The following is a 17,705-nucleotide window of genomic DNA, read 5'->3' as shown; positions in this document are numbered from 1 at the left end:
GGATCGGGGCATAGGGAAATGGGACAGTTGAGCAGGGGATGGGATGGGCAGCTTGGGAGAGCAATGAAAGAGATAACTTGATAGAGGAAGACATCATGGGGATAGGGAGAAACCTGGTCAGGGAAGTTCCCTGGAATCCACAGGCATGACCCAACTTAGAATACTAGCAGTGGTGGAAAGGTTTCCTGAGCTAGCCTACCCTGGTGATCAGATTGCTGAATACCCTAACTGTCATCATAGAGCCTTCATCAAGTAACTGATGGAAACAGATGCAGAGAGCCATGGCCAAGCATGTTCAGTCGAAGAGAGGGAAGAGTAATTCTATGAGCAAGGGGCATCAAGACCATGATGGGAAGACTTACAGATACAACTAAACTAAGCTGGTGGGCACTCATGAACTTTGGATCCATAGCTGTGGATCATGCATGGGAAAGGACTGGGCCTTTACTTGGGCAAGACCGTTGTGTAGCTTGGTGTGTTTCATGGCACCCTGACAGTGGGAATAGGATCTATCCCTGGAGCATGAACTGGCTTTTGGAGCCCATTGCCCATGGTAGGGACACCTTGCACAGCCTTGATGAAAGGGGAGAGATGTAGACCTGTCCCAGCTGAATGTTCTGGGCTTGCTGACTCTCCATGGGAGGCCATACATTTTCCAAGGAGGGGATGAGGGGTAGGCTGGTGGAAAAGGCTGGAGTGGGAGCAGAGAGGGAATGAGGGACAAATCTGTGGTTGGTAAGTGAAATGAATAAATTAAAAGATTCCTAAAAAATGTTTGTCTAGCACACTCAAGCATTGTTTTAAATGATAATTTCCATTCTTCAAAGGACATGGATGGGAGTTTTAAACATTTCATTTCATTAATGGAAATCTGTGTATTTAACATATATTGCTTCTTTATTTCATATGTTGAGAAGGAGACAATATTCATGTTCCATTTATATCATAAGTATATCAATTTTAGTAGGTTCATGTGATATTCATAAAATCAGCTAAACCAACAACAACGAGAACTTTAGATTTTCTAAATATTGTGTAGGAAATTGCTGTCTTATGATTGAAATAAACACTCAAATTGAGCAAGTGAAATGTTACATAAATCAGTTCCAATGGAATAGAGCCCCAAGAAAACAATCTCTGCAATGAGCAATGACATGGAAACTCAAGCAAATCATGCAAGTGATTATGTATCTCAATGGTGGCATGATATTTGCCAATAATTAAACTTTACTACAACTTTCACCACAAATGGTTATGATTTTATTGTAATTGTGCACATGCCATTCAGATTTCTTGTTCATGGGTATGCATGAATGTGCATGTGTGAGTATAGTTTTGATCATAGGTGTGGATTAGATGCATTTGCTTGGTTGCATGTAAGTGTTCGTGTGCATGGATGTGAGAGGAGTGTGTGGACTATCCTACATTAGTCCACACACTCAGTTACCACCTGCCCTCCATTCTGATCCCCTAATGTCAGAACCCACAGTGGTGGTATTGGCAGGGATCATCCTCCATAGTCCTTCCTGTCTAGCTTTATGAAGGACCCTCAAACAAATGCCAACTCAGGGTTGGACACAGGCAAGAGCCCCATATCCAGGCTCTCTGGAGTATTCGAAACCTATTCTAAACCTGTTCTATGATAATGTGCTGCCCACCCATGAAGGCCCTCTATGCCCAGACCCAGGCAGATTTATCAACTCTCTTATGAGTCTGAATCACTTCTCTCCTTCCATTCCACCCATCAGCAGGCCCAGACCCAGAAAGGCAGCACATCTGTCAGCCCTTTTGCTGACTGTGACCCATGATACTCATTCTTCACCCTGTGTGACAATGCCACACCAAACAGATTATGGAGGCCAATACTAGGACCATCTTTTGAAATCTCACCCAGGACCCTTAACTCATCCCACCACTTAGTCTCAGACACAAGGTAGCCAGATCCATGAATAGAAGTCATACATTTTTGGCAAGGCCTAGGTGAAGGCCATATGTGTTGTCTTCAAAAAAGCATTAACGGTAGATACTTCTCAGAGGCTTCTGCCTTTCCATGCAAAATGAGGGTGTCTGTACATGAGGCTGCCTGCAGCACAGCTACAGACGGGTATAAAGTAGAGACAGTGTCAAGGAAGTTACCAGACATTGCACTAATTGGGGTCAGAGCATTAGGTGTTCGAGAGTTCCAAATTGACCATCAAAAGTCAGTGGTTTGGCTTTGTCAATTTCCATAAATTTTGGGACAATTTCCTTCTGTTTTTTTTTTATATAATTTAGTTATTCTTTTACACTACTCTGATTAGGAGACCTTTCCTAGCTGATTTTAGACTCAACTCTTCCCTCTCTTTTCTCATATTCAAGTGCATTATGTATTCAACAGCAGGCTTTCACCTCTACCCACCAGTATCATAAGAGACTCAGATGGGCATTCTTTTGAGCAATGTTTCAATGCTCCCAGGTAGAAAGAATATCCCACACCTTGATGCAATACCAGGTACAGTGTCTAGAGGACTCAGTATCCCAGAGATAGGTACCAGAGAAGGGAGGAGGAAGATAAAAGGGGTAGAGACTGCTCCTAGATCTAGGAGGGACACCTTGCTCAGAAGTAATAACTGTTGAGTTTAAGGAGAGGAGACACAATGTATTAAGGCTACTGAGATTGTCTATGAAAAGGAGCCAAGCCCCAAGTAGTTCAATGAGATAATGCGGAAGATCAGACAGACTTGTAAAGATCAAAGTCCATCAACCTACCAAAGAGGGGAGAGCCTGGAGGAACCACAATCCTCAGATATGAACTCATTTCTGCCCAAAGACCACCATGTCAGATACTCGAGTACAAAGTCATAAATATACAAAACATAGAGGACAGACACAGCCTGTAGCAAGATGTGTGTCAAGAAGGTGGATCCCCAATTGCTCATGTCCTTCAGCTCTTGGAACATGGGTATTAGCTTATGGGAACTTCCTAAGACACCCTCAGTATCTTGGAATCAGAATCAAGAATGCATGAAAAAGAGCCAAGGCAGGGGTCAGAGATCAGATCCCTGCTCACTCATAAGGTCAGAGGCTCAAGGATGAAGAATAAGTCTCTGACCTTCTTTACACCTCAGTCATCCTGCATGGCAGTCCAGGATGAGGCACATAGGCTGGGAATGAGCTACACATTAACACTAGGCACTTCTTTGCAGTATATTGCATATGTGGTAGTTCTGTCAGACATTTTACCCAGCACTCTACACTGTTGGTGCCACATGAAGAAGGAGTTAACAGTGAACAGAGGACTATGCATGGACTGCTACAAGTCCTGAAGGAAGAAATGGAAGGGCTCTGTTCTTCCTTTATCATTGGGCTTACCCTGCAAGACTATCACCTACAAGACTATCTTGTTCCTTAGAGTAAAAGAGAGAATACTGTTCCTCACCAGCCACATTGGCTCTATCACAGGTAAGGACACAAAGTGAACACAACACTTCATGGGCACTGTCATGGTGAATCTCAACAGTCAATTGGATGATACCCAGTACTGGGCAGCAAGTGTGAGATTAGAGCAGTTTAGGTTAGGTGAGGTGGAAAGACTACTGAACTCTGCATGACATCATGGCTTAGGAAGGGATCAAGGATATATAAAAAGGTAAGCTGAGCATGAGCATTAAATCTTCTGGTCACTGACAGGTTATAATGGGACTCTGCCACAGACTCCTGCCTGTATATATAATTACCCTGTGTTACAGTCTATAAGCTGAGACTATATTCAAAAAAAGTACCACTTCCCTTTTAGGTTATCTTCACAGGAATTTTTAACAACAACTGAATAAATTATTCAGACAGGCAGAAGTAAAATGCAGAGCTAGTAACTGAATCCCAAACCCTGAAAGTTTGGTAGTATCACGGACTTAAAGAATAAATGTTCTGGGGAAATGTGTACAAAGGAGAGGAGGATAAGCAAAGCACATTTAATAGCACACTCTGCTCACTTTCCATCATGTCCCTGTAATTGGAATAGAACAAGAACCTTCTATTTTCCTTGTCCTTAATGAAATCTTTACCACATTCCTAACTCAAAGACAATGCATAACATGACCACTAGTGGACCCTTGCTCATTGATTCAAACCAGGTACACTGATCCAAATTCACTGAGTTGAATTTCACCCTCAGTCATGTGACATTGGAACAATGTGCCTTGAGGAACATCAGCTCTACTCCATCTGCATTACCCACATGTGGGAGAAAGGATTAGAGGGTGGTCCACCCATTCCTGTCTACAGCAGGTGAAGCCACCCTGACTCATACTAATGAGCCTCAGTTTCCAACAGTTCATGCTATTGAATGAGAGCCAAAGGTGACATCAGATGCATTTTAAAATCTGTAGTTGTGTTTACATTGAAGACTTAGATATATTGGAATTATCCTACATAGGGAAATAGTCTTAAGCTTCTCTTTAGATTTACATATAAAGAAAATGATTATCACCACATTACACAACTGGACAGAATTACAGAATTCACAACATACCTTTTTCATTAGGAATTTCTATAGAATAAAATTTACAGATTTCTGGTGTCATCACATCTGTATGCGGTATTGCTTCTCTCTGCTGAATTCTCTTCAATAAAGGAGAAACTGGGAATGCATCGAGAATAGAGTTTCATGTCAGCCTCATGGCAGAAAAACAGAGGAAACTAACAACTGTGTGTTTGTACATTTGATCTGATTGCTTGTTTCCGGGTACAGTCATCAGAGTGAGATTGTGCTTCAGGAGGATCACTGAATAGTGTACAACCAGTTAAGCATTACATGAACATGACAAGTAAAAGCTAATTTATGTGGCAATGCAGAAGGAAGTGCCCCATGACTGAACACACTTTGTGAGTGTGGTGTCAGAGCAGAGTGGTATCACTCTAATCCTTCTTAGAGCCCATGACACCTTTGCAATGGGTCCATTCACCAGCTGCTCACTAAGACCCTAAGAATTTCTTAAGGACTACCCACAGGACTCACAAAGCTAATACAGATCTTTGTAATATATACTATAGGAAAAAGCACAGGCATTCAGAAGTGCCCTGTGATTCTGTGAGATACCAGAAGACTTCAGCTACACAGGAGTAACTGAATTCAGACAAACTGTTTCATTTACTCTAGAACACTGGAGAACTGCTATTCTTCATTCTTTGACTACCCCTTATATAATAGTACATCTCATGGACAATGTATGGCATTGTCCATGGGAGGTAGGAAGGTAAGAAGCTTTGAAAACTTGTGACATTTCACACAATGGAGCAGTAACAGCTGCATTTGTGTGCCAGTGACGACCTCTCCTGACAGAAACAACTGACAGGAGACATGCTCTGCCAGGCAGTCCCTGACTCCAAGTGTGAGCTTCGTCCCAAATGAGCTGTGGGATTCCTGGATCAGTAAACAGCACCTTCCTCTATCATCCTCAACCTGCCACTGGCCTCTCAGTGACTGAGTCTGAACCTCCGGAACAAAATTGGGAGGGTACCAATGCTTCCAGGCTCCAAGTCAATCTAGACCAAGTTGTCACGTGGAAGTTGGGAGGAAAGGAAACTCTTTTAATCACATCACCCTGCATAAACCCTCATCAGGAAGAGGCTGGAAAAGCAGCCTGGTGCCATTGTAGGTGACAGATGTCCCCTGAAATTGTGTGGACAATCTGAACTGAGTTCAGCTAACAGAATGGTAGTCTACACAGGCTACGTGTGAGTTTGCAAGATGCTGCTCATCCATTCTTCATGAAAGCTCTGTTTCTCCAGAATCTTCTCCCACACAGACATAGGGGCAATGGACGAAGTCCTACTCCCCTCTGTTGTTTTCTTTTCACTTTTTTTTAGAGAAAAGGTCTCTGGCCCACAGTGATCTCAATGTCACTTTGTAGAAATGGATGTCTTTGAACTTAAAATTCTCCCATCAGCACCTCTGAAGGAGTTTTATAAAGCTATACAACCACAGCACATCTTTTTCATACTGGGAGCTCACACCCGAGGCCTTAGAAATGGTAGGTATGCAATAACCACATTCTCTCTCAAGAACTAGCTCTTCTTTGCCAAAGGCCTTCATAGCACATGCCTGAGCAAATATACAGAAACCATTTTGCAAATAACGATGCTCTTCTTACTCCTACCTGCTGCCTGTGGTCCCCCTAGTGTTCCCACTCACAGGCATTATGGACACTGACTACCAGTGAGCAGAAGTCCCCTGGGAGCCCAGAGTCTAGCTCACATTTAAAAACCTGTTGCCAGGAGCTAAGGAGACCAGAGGTTAACATCCCCTGCTGTTCCTGCAGAGGACACAGGTCTGGTTGGTTTCTAACACAGAAAAAACAGCTCAAAATAGTCTATAACTCCAGTTGCTAGAAACCATACAGCTAATTTGAGTCTGCATATGTATCATAGATACAAATGGTGCACATACATTCATACAGGTGAACACTCATATACACAAAATAAAAATAAATATATCTTTAAAAACATCCTCCTATTAGGAAAATGTGTCAGCTCAGATCCAGAGCCAAGAGGTAACTGGAGTTCCTAGTGGACACTGTTGTTAAGATGAGTGTCTCTTTTGTGCTCATGCTATTGGTTTTTTTTTGCTAAATCATTTATTTCTTTTTGATATATAGTACTTTCATTTTTTCTATTAAAATCTTGATCTTAAATTTGCATGAGAGAATTTTTAAATTTTTCATTTTTTCCCTTTTGTTGGAAATGGATTTTTTTCATACAATATTCCAAATTATAGTTTCTCCTCCCCTTGTTCCTGCCAGTTCCTCCCAATCTCCCATCTCATTTGGATCCATTCTGTCTGTCTCCCACTAGAAAAAAATTTCTGAAAGATAACAACCAAACATGACAAAAGAAATATAAGATATAGAAAAACCATCATATCAAACTATTTCTTTAAAAAATCTTTTTTTTGATATTATAATAAGGACATCATTTCCCACACCTGTTTCTCAATGAAAACCCTCCTCTAGACCCATAAACCTTTCCTTGCTCTCTTTCAAAACATGGCTCCTTTTCTCACTAACTGGAGTGTGTGTGTGTGTGTGTGTGTGTGTGTGTGTGTGTGTGTGTGTGTGTTCCAAATCAAATAAATAGAACCTGATCAGTATACATAATATTACTTTTATGCTTTATATGTATATGTGTTCAGGGCTGAGCATTGTATAAACAATTGTTGTGCTCTTTTTCTGAGAAGTGTTTCTTCCATTTTTCATTAGTTCTTACTGGATTAATCCATGTACTATAAAATTCTAAATGAAACACACCTGCCCCATCTCGCCATGCAGTATCTGTTTCCCATTCTCAGAATCAGTGATCTGACTAGAAGCCTGTGTGCTTTCTAACCTTTCATTCTTCGGAATCTCTGTATGTAGATGAGAAGTAATGCCCTGGGCTCTCTGTGGTAGTCACTACAGGGTCCTGATCTCTGCAGTTTTGACCTATTGAAGGCAGATACTGGGATGTTCCAAGTTAGGGATTACCAAGTGCTGGGGCTATAGAAGGTCTCTTCATCTCCATGGACAGCCTCATCACTTATCTCTGTGCCATGGTTTATTCTTTCACAGAGTAGCACACAAACAAATAAATGTACTGCATATGATGGGCTTTGAACATATATACTTTATAAAGGTCAAGTGTGTATCCTAATAGGGTAATTCAACAGCTTGTCCCTGTAGATTGGACTGAGCAATTGGGATACCTATCTTGGGAAAAAACAGATTTAGATGTGGCCTGGTGTACACCATTCCAGACTAACTACAGGCATCATAGCTGAATCCAGTGCACATGGACAAATGCCTCCACTATTTTTTTAACTTAGAGACCCACTTTTTAAAAAATACAGTCCAAATGCTTCCCAGTGTCATAGATCACAGTGGCTGGTTAGATATAAGGATACCAAGTATTTACACAGTTCATTTCTAAAACGTGTCTTAGGAAAAAGATTCCATAATACATACTTCGTCTTCGATTTCTGCAATGCACCTGAAATGTAAAGAAAAGAAAACAGTCTGTGGCCTAGGTCATGATGAGTTCTGTTTGCATGGGACATTGAAACACATATCAACATGGTATAATGCAAATCAAAGTGGGAAAGAGTCTTCAAATAAAAGACTCTGCTTTAGTATATCATATGATGGTGTCACAAAAGAACTGGGGTTCCTCACTTGTACCACTTCCCACTTTTGCTGGTTCCCACACCAGATCAAGAGGCACTATCTGTTTGGTCTCTGCTGCATGTTCCCTAAGCCACACTGCAACATGCTGGAGCATCTTTATGATACTGCTATGAAATTAACCCTGCCACAATGTAGCCTCAATTATTTATATTAATGCTCATGTGTTAAAAGTCTAACCACCTGCAACCCCACACTAGACATAAGAAGCTTGCTCCATATGACTGTTGTGGAACATACTGCATGGAAATTGAGGGGATCTGAAGTGCCTGACAACTTCTAAACCAAAACTTTAAGTTTTATCTAAAGAGAACCTTTTTTCTCCAGAAGAAAAAGCTGCTCACAAGACTGATAATTAACACTGGATGCTTTGATGCTCTATTCAGTTTGGAACAGGCTGGTACAATTCTTCTTCTCCCCTTCCTAAGCTAACTCTCTAATACCCATGATGCCTGCTCAGTTTTGTTGTTCAGTGGGATATCCTCTGAAACATAAGATCACTAAAGTAACCTTTCTATTTTAGAGAGAAAAAGGCTCTCTTACCTCCGATGAATTTTCTTCTGTCATTGTGCGGCCATCTTGTCTAAGTGTGTTTTCATCATTTTCCGGTATTACTAGGGGGACAGAAAGTCATGAGCTTGCAGACTGTCAGCTCTTGGTCCTGCTTCCTACCTATGTAGCATCTTTGCTTGATGTGGGTAAAAGTGCATGGACTTAGGACATGTGACTAGACCTACTGAACAGGATGGTTGGGCAGCTGCTGAACCGTCTTCCCTTGAAGGAAATTAAAGCAGAGAAAGACCAGGAGAGATATGAGTAAGAGATTTGTTGCATTTCTAGACAGTGGACACCCAAAGCAACATAAAATAATCTGTCTTTGATTGTGTATTGTTAAATTAACATTTTCACATGTATTCAGTTTAGGGCCACTTGTGAGGTCTCATTTTGGGTGTGGAGGTCAGTGGATAGCTTGTGGGATCTGTTCCTCCCCTTTTGCCAGGTGTGTTCTGAGTTTCTAATCCAGGTCATTGGGCTTAGAGAAGGCATCGATATCCTTGGAAAGAAGAATTTTATCCTTCCCTGTGACCAAACTTGTGTTTAAACTTTAGTGTTTGTGTTTACAATTTTTATCATTCCAATTTCAGGTAAGAGTTGACAGATGAAGACGGCAGGAATACAATCTTTTATGTAGTAAAAGTCTCACATGAAACTCTCAACTTGGAAAGAAGAGAATCACTATGAAGGAAGCAGCTGTATAGGATGTCAGCATTTTACTCCAAGATCAAAAAACATAAAGAAATTTGCATGGACTAGGAAGAGAATCACAAGCTAAGAGCAGAACTAGAAATACAAAAGAAACTCCAGGACTTAGAAGATGTGTAACGATAGAATGTTGGCAGATAAATGCCTAGTGATATATGAGAGTGCTTTCATTAGCCACTCTCAAGAAAAAAACCCATGAACTACTAGGAGAAGCAAAGACCATTTTGAAAGATGAAATAGGCAACTTTGAATCCAGAGTGACATCCATTCAGCAGGTGTTAGCACATCTGAAAGTTCAGTTGGATGCAAAATTATCCTTCAACATAACCAGTGAGGCTGATGAAAAGGAATCATATCAGCATACATTTAAAATATTTGTCTATCTTCTATGGAGCTGTGGGTTGTAGTTTGGTTAACTTTGCTTTACTTCTGGTAATGAGTGAGTAAATACCAGAGATGCTAGATAACAAGGAGGACCCTAAAAGGGACGCGAGGAACGCCCTCAGAAGGGGAAATAGATGAGAACTCCTGAGAAACCTGGGGGTTAGGGTGGGACAATGGAAAGTAGGGATATGGGATCGGGGCATAGGGAAATGGGACGGTTGAGCAGGGGATGGGATGGGTAGCTTGGGAGAGCAATGAAAGAGATAACTTGATAGAGGAAGACATCATGGGGATAGGGAGAAACCTGGTCAGGGAAGTTCCCTGGAATCCACAGGCATGACCCAACTTAGAATACTAGCAGTGGTGGAAAGGTTCCCTGATCTAGCCTACCCTGGTGATCAGATTGGTGACTACCCTAACTGTCATAAAGAGCCTTCATCTAGTAACTGATGGAAACAGATGCAGAGAGCCATGGCCAAGCATGTTCAGTGGAAGAGAGGGAAGAGTAATTCTATGAGCAAGGGGCATCAAGACCATGATGGGAAGACAGATACAACTAAACTAAGCTGGTGGGCACTCATGAACTTTGGACCCACAGCTGTGGATCATGCATGGGAATGGACTGGGCCTTTGCTTGGGCAAGACCGTTGTGTAGCTTGGTGTGTTTCATGGCACCCTGACAGTGGGAATAGGATCTATCCCTGGAGCATGAACTGGCTTTTGGAGCCCATTGCCCATGGTAGGGACACCTTGCACAGCCTTGATGAAAGGGGAGAGGTGTGGACCTGCCTCAGCTGAATGTTCTGGGCTTGCTGACTCTCCATGGGAGGCCATACATTTTTGATGGAGGGGATGAGGGTTAGGCTGGGGGGAAAGACGGGAGAGGTAGGAATGAGGGACAAATTTGTGGTTTGTATGTGAAATGAATAAAGAGATTCCTAAAAAGATGTTTGTCTAGCACACTCAAGCATTTTTTTAAATGATAATTTCCATTCTTCAAAGGACTTGGAGGGGAGTTTTAATCATTTCATTTCATTAATGGAAATCTGTGTATTTAATGTATATTGCTTCTTTTTTCATATATTCAGAGGAGACAATATTCATGTATCCATTTATATCATAAGTATATCAATTTTAGTAGGTTCATGTGATATTCATAAAATCAGCTAAACCAACAACAGCGAGAATTTTAGATTTAATAAACATTGTGTAGGTAATTGCTTTCTAATGATTGATGGTCTTATGAGTGAAGTAAACACTCGAATTGAGCAAGTGAAATGTTACATAAATCAGTTCCAATGCAATAGAGACCCAAGAAAACAATCTCTGCAATGAGCAATGACATGGAAACTCAAGCAAATCATGCAAGTGATTAAGTATCTCAATGGTGGCATGATATTTGGCAAAAATTAACTTTACTACAACTTTAACCACAAATTGTTATGATTTTATTGTAATTGTGCACATGCCATTCAGATTTCTTGTTCATGGGTATGCATGAATGTGCATGTGTGAGTGTAGTTTTGATCATAGGTGTGGATTAGATGCATTTGCTTGGTTGCAGGTAAGTGTTCGTGTGCATGGATGTGAGAGGAGGGTATGCACTATCCTGCATTAGTCCACACACTCAGTTACCACCTGCCCTCCATTCTGATCCCCTAGTGTCAGAACCCTCACTGGTGGTATTGGCAGGGGTCATCCTCCATAGTCCTTCCTGCCTAGCTTTATGAAGGACCCTCAACCTAATGCCAAAACAGGTATGGACACAGGCAAGTGCCCCATACCCAGGCTCTCTGGAGTATTCTAAACCTATTCTAAACCTGTTCTATCATATAGTGCTACTAACCCATGAAGGCCCTCTATGCCCAGACCCAGGCAGATTTATCAACTCTCTTATGAGTCTGAATCACTTCTCTCCTTCCATTCCACCCACCAGCAGGCCCAGACCCAGAAAGGCAGCACATGTGTAAGCCCTTTTCCTAACTGTGACCCATGATACTCACTCTTCACCCTGTGTGACTATGTCACACCAAACAGATTATGGAGGCCAATACTAGGACCATCTTTTGAAATCTCACCCAGGACCCTTAACTCATCCCACCACTTAGTCTCAGACACAAGTGGTAGCCAGATCCATGCATAGAAGTCGTACATTTTTGGCAAGGCCTAGGTGAAGGCCATATGTGTTGTCTTTAAAAAAAGCACTAAAGGTGGATACTTCTCAGAGGCGTCTGCCTTTCCATGCAAAATGAGGGTGTCTGTACATGAGACTGCCTGCAGCACAGCTACAGACGGGTATAAAGTAGAGACAGTGTCAAGGAAGTTAGCAGACATTGCACTAATTGGTGTCAGTGCATTAGGTGTTCGAGAGTTCCAAATTGACCATCAAAAGTCAGTGGTTTGGCTTTGTCACTTTCCATAAATTTTAGAAAAATTTCCTTCAGTTTTTTTATAATTTAGTTATTCTTTTACATTAATCTGATTAGGAAATCTTTCCTAGCTGATTTTAGACTCAACTCTTCCCTCTCTTTTCTCATATTCAAGTGCATTAGGTGTTCAACAGCAGGCTTTCACTTCTACCCACCAGTATCATAAGAGACTCAGATGGGCATTCTTTTGAGCAATGTTTCAATGTTCCCAGGTAGAAAGAATATCCCACACCTTGATGTATTACCAGATGCAGTGTCTATAACACTAAGTATCCCAGAGGTAGGTACCAGAGAAGGGAGGAGGAAGATAATGGGGGTAGAGACTGCTCCTAGATCTAGGAGGGACACCTTGTTCAGAAGCAATAGCTGCTGAGTTTAAGGAGAGGAGACACATTGTATTAAGGCTACTGAGATTGTCTATGAAAAGGAGCCAAGGCCAAAGTAGTTCAATGAGACAATGCAGAAGATCAGACAGACTTGTAAAGATCAAAGTCCATCAACCTACCAAAGACGGGAGAGCCTGGAGGAAACACACTTGTCAGATATGAACTCATTTCTGCCCAAAGACCACCATGTCAGATACTCGAGTACAAAGTCATAAATATACAAAACATAGAGGACAGACACAGCCTGTAGCAAGATGTGTGTCAAGAAGGTTGCTCCCCAATTGCTATGTCCTTCAACCCTTGGAACATGGGTATTAGCTTATGGGAACTTCCTAAGACACCATCTGTATCTTGGAATCAGAATCAAGAATGCATGAAAAAGAGCCAAGGCAGGGGTCAGAGATCAGATCCCTGCTCACTCATAAGGTCAGAGGCTCAAGGATGAAGGAAAAGTCTCTGACCTCCTTTACACCTCAGTTATCCTGCATGGAGTCTAAAATGAGGCACACGGGCTGGGAATGAGCTACACATTAACACTAGGCCTTTCTTTGCCAGTATATTGCAGACGTGGTAGTTCTGTCAGAGTAAACATCCATTTTACCCAGCACTGTAAACATCCATTTTACCCATACACTGTTGGTGCCACATGAAGCAGGAGTTAAAAGTGAACCGAGGACTATGCATGAACTGCTACAAGTCCTGAAGGAAGAAATGGAAGGGCTCTGTTCTTCCTTTATCATTGGGCTTACTCTGCAAGACTATCACCTATAAGACTATCTTGTTCCTTAGAGTAAAAGAGAGAATACTGTTCCTCACCAGCCACATTGGCTCTATCACAGGTAAGTACACAAAGTGAACACAACACTTCATGGGCACTGTCATGGTGAATCTCAACAGTCAATTGGATGATACCCAGTACTTGGCAGCAAGTGTGAGATTAGAGCAGTTTAGTTTAGGTGAGGTGGAAAGACTACTGAACTCTGCATGACATCATGGCTTAGGAAGGGATCAAGGATATATAAAAAGGTAAGCTGAGCATGAGCATTAAATCTTCTGGTCGCTGACATGTTATAACGGGACTCTGCCACAGACTCCTGCCTGTATATATAATTACCCTGTGTTACAGCCTATAAGCTGAGACTATATTGAAAAATCTACCATTTCCCTTTTAGGTCATCTTCACTGGAATTTTTAACAACAACTGAACAAATTATTCAGACAGGCAGAAGTAAAATGCAGAGCTAGTAACTGAATCCCAAACCTTGAAAGTTTGGTAGTATCACGGACTTAAAGAATAAATGTTCTGGGGAAATGTGTACAAAGGAGAGGAGGATAAGCAAAGCACATTTAATAGCACACTCTGCTCACTTTCCATCATGTCCCTGTAATTGGAATAGAACAAGAACCTTCTATTTTCCTTGTCCTTAATGAAATCTTTACCACATTCCTAACTCAAAGACAATGCATAACATGACCACTAGTGGACCCTTGCTCATTGATTCAAACCAGGTACACTGATCCAAATTCACTGAGTTGAATTTCACCCTCAGTCATGAGACATTGGAACAAGGTGCCTTGAGGAACATCAGCTCTACTCCATCTGCATCACCCACATGTGGGAGAAAGAATTAGAGGGTGGTGCACCCATTCCAGACTAACTACAGGCATTGTAGCTGATTCCAGGGCATATGGAAAAATGCCTCTAGAATTTTGTTTTTAACTTAGAGGCCCACTTTTTAAAATGTACAGTCCAAATGCTTCCCAATAGGTGGCATAGATCACAGTGCCTGGTTAGACATTAGGATACCCAGTATTTATACAATTCATTTCTAAAAGGTGTCTTAAGAAAGAGATTCCATAATACATACCTCGTCTTCGGTTTCTGCAATTTACCTGAAATGTAAAGAAAAGAAAACAGTCTGTGGCTTAGGTCATGATGAGTTCTGTTTACATGGGTCCTTGAAACACATATGAACATGATATAATGCCAATCAAAGTGGGAAAGAGTCTTCAAATAAAAGACTCTGCTTTAGTATATATGATGGTGTCACAAAAGAACTGGGGTTCCTCACTTGTACCTCTTCCCACTTTTGCTGGTTCCCACACCAGATCAAGAGGCACTATCTGTTTGGTCTCTGCTGCGTGTTCCCTAAGCCACACTGCAACATGCTGGAGCATCTTTATGATCCTGCTATGAAATTAACCCTGCCACAATGTAGCTTCAATTATTTACACTAATGCTCATGTATTAAAAGTCTAACCACCTACAACCCCACACTAGACATAAGAAGCTTGCTCCATATGACTGTTGTGGAACATACTGCATGGAAATTGAGGGGATCTGAAGTGCCTGACAACTTCTAAACCAAAACTTTAAGTTTTATCTAAAGAGAACCTTTTTTCTCCAGAAGAAAAGGCCTGCTCACAAGACTGATAATTAACACTGGATGCTTTGATGCTCTATTCAGTTTGGAACAGGCTGGTACAATTCTTCTTCTCCCCTTCCTAAGCTAACTCTCTAATACCCATGATGCCTGCTCAGTTTTGTTGTTCAGTGGGATATCCTCTGAAACATAAGATCACTAAAGTAACCTTTCTATTTTAGAGAGAAAAAGGCTCTCTTACCTCCGATGAATTTTCTTCTGTCATTGTGCGGCCATCTCGTCTAAGTGTGTTTTCATCATTTTCCGGTATTACTAGGGGGACAGAAAGTCATGAGCTTGCAGACTGTCAGCTCTTGGTCCTGCTTCCTACCTATGTAGCATCTTTGCTTGATGTGGGTAAAAGTGCATGGACTTAGGACATGTGACTAGACCTACTGAACAGGATGGTTGGGCAGCTGCTGAACCGTCTTCCCTTGAAGGAAATTAAAGCAGAGAAAGACCAGGAGAGATATGAGTAAGAGATTTGTTGCATTTCTAGACAGTGGACACCCAAAGCAACATAAAATAATCTGTCTTTGATTGTGTATTGTTAAATTAACATTTTCACATGTATTCTGTTTGGAGGGCCACTTGTGAGGTCTCGTTTTACGTGTGGAGATCAGTGGATAGCTTGTGGAATCTGTTCCTCCCCTTTTGCCAGGTGTGTCCTGAGTTTCAAATCCAGGTCATCGGGCTTGGAGAAGGCATTGATATCCTTGGAAAGAAGAATTTTTTCCTTCCTTATGGCCAAACTTGTGTTTAATTTGTGTGTGTGTTTACAATTTTTTTTTTTTTTTGGTTTTTCGAGACAGGGTTTCTCTGTGCAGCTTTGCGCCTTTCCTGGAGCTCACTTGGTAGCCCAGGCTGGCCTCCAACTCACAGAGATCCACCCACCTCTGCCTCCCGAGTGCTGGGATTAAAGGCGTGCGCCACCACCGCCCGGCTGTGTTTACAATTTTTATCATTCCAATTTCAGGTAAGAGTTGACAGATGAGGATGGCAGGAATACAATCTTTTATGTACTAAATGTCTCACATGAAACTCTCAACTTGGAAAGAAGGGAATCACTGTGAAGGAAGCAGCTGTATAGGATGTCAGCATTTTACTCCAAGATCAAAAAACATAAAGAAATTTGCACGGACTAGGAAGAGAATCACAAGCTAAGAGCAGAACTAGAAATACAAAAGACTCCAGGACTTAGAAGATGTGTAACGATGGAATGTTGGCAGATAAATGCCTAGTGATATATGAGAGTGCTTTCATTAGCCACTCTCAAGAAAAAAACCCATGAACTACTAGGAGAAGCAAAGACCATTTTGAAAGATGAAATAGGCAACTTTGAATCCAGAGTGACATCCATTCAGCAGGTGTTAGCACATCTGAAAGTTCAGTTGGATGCAAAAATTGTCCATCAACATAACCAGTGAGGCTGGTGAAAAGGATACATATCAGCATGCATTTAAAATATTTGTCTATCTTCTATGGAGCTGTGGGTTGTAGTTTGGTTAACTTTGCTTTACTTCTGGTATATACTAATGAGTGAGTAAATACCAGAGATGCTAGATAACAAGGAGGACCCTAAAAGGGACATGAGGAACGCCCTCAGAAGGGGAAATAGATGAGAAACCTGGGGGTTAGGGTGGGACAATGGAAAGTATGGATATGGCATCGGGGCATGGGGAAATGGGACGGTTGAGCAGGAAATGGGATGGGTAGCATGGGAGAGCAATGAAAGAGATAACTTGATAGAGGAAGACATCATGGGGATAGGGAGAAACCTGGTCAGGGAAGTTCCCTGGAATCCACAGGCATGACCCAACTTAGATTACTAACAGTTGTGGAAAGGTTGCCTGAGCTAGCCTACCCTGGTGATCAGATTGGTGACTACCCTAACTGTCATAAAGAGCCTTCATCTAGTAACTGATGGAAACAGATGCAGAGAGCCATGGCCAAGCATGTTCAGTGGAAGAGAGGGAAGAGTAATTCTATGAGCAAGGGGCATCAAGACCATGATGGGAAGACAGATACAACTAAACTAAGCTGGTGGGCACTCATGAACTTTGGACCCACAGCTGTGGATCATGCATGGGAATGGACTGGGCCTTTGCTTGGGCAAGACCGTTGTGTAGCTTGGTGTGTTTCATGGCACCCTGACAGTGGGAATAGGATCTATCCCTGGAGCATGAACTGGCTTTTGGAGCCCATTGCCCATGGTAGGGACACCTTGCACAGCCTTGATGAAAGGGGAGAGGTGTGGACCTGCCTCAGCTGAATGTTCTGGGCTTTGCTGACTCTCCATAGGAGGCCATACATTTTTGATGGAGGGGATGAGGGGTAGGCTGGGGGAAAAGACGGGAGAGGGAGGAATGAGGGACAAATTTGTGGTTGGTATGTGAAATGAATAGTTTCCTAAAAAGATGTTTGTCTAGCACACTCAAGCATTGATTTAAATGATAATTTCCATTCTTCAAAGGACTTGGAGGGGAGTTTTAATCATTTCATTTCATTAATGGAAATCTGTGTATTTAACATATATTGCTTCTTTATTTCATATGTTGAGAAGGAGACAATATTCATGTTCCATTTATATCATAAGTATATCAATTATAGTAGGTTCATGTGATATTC

The 17,705-nt window shown here is 41.8% G+C and overlaps 1 protein-coding gene across 1 annotated transcript in view; it reads right to left on the bottom strand.

Moving 5' to 3' along the window:
- LOC143268217 (uncharacterized) overlaps positions 1-17,705 on the bottom strand; it is a 73,558-nt gene that overhangs the window by 24,827 nt on the left and 31,026 nt on the right. The window contains exons 10-14 of the mRNA XM_076549353.1: positions 15,280-15,350; positions 14,523-14,547; positions 8,736-8,806; positions 7,977-8,001; positions 4,511-4,618 (exon numbers count right to left, since the gene is read on the bottom strand). Of these exons, the coding sequence (XP_076405468.1) occupies positions 4,511-4,618; positions 7,977-8,001; positions 8,736-8,806; positions 14,523-14,547; positions 15,280-15,350 (300 nt within the window). The remainder of the gene's footprint in view (positions 1-4,510; positions 4,619-7,976; positions 8,002-8,735; positions 8,807-14,522; positions 14,548-15,279; positions 15,351-17,705) is intronic.

This window comes from Peromyscus maniculatus, chromosome 12, assembly GCF_049852395.1.
Source record: "Peromyscus maniculatus bairdii isolate BWxNUB_F1_BW_parent chromosome 12, HU_Pman_BW_mat_3.1, whole genome shotgun sequence".
Taxonomy (NCBI): Eukaryota; Metazoa; Chordata; class Mammalia; order Rodentia; family Cricetidae; genus Peromyscus; species Peromyscus maniculatus.
This window is presented reverse-complemented; position numbering and strand designations above follow the sequence as displayed.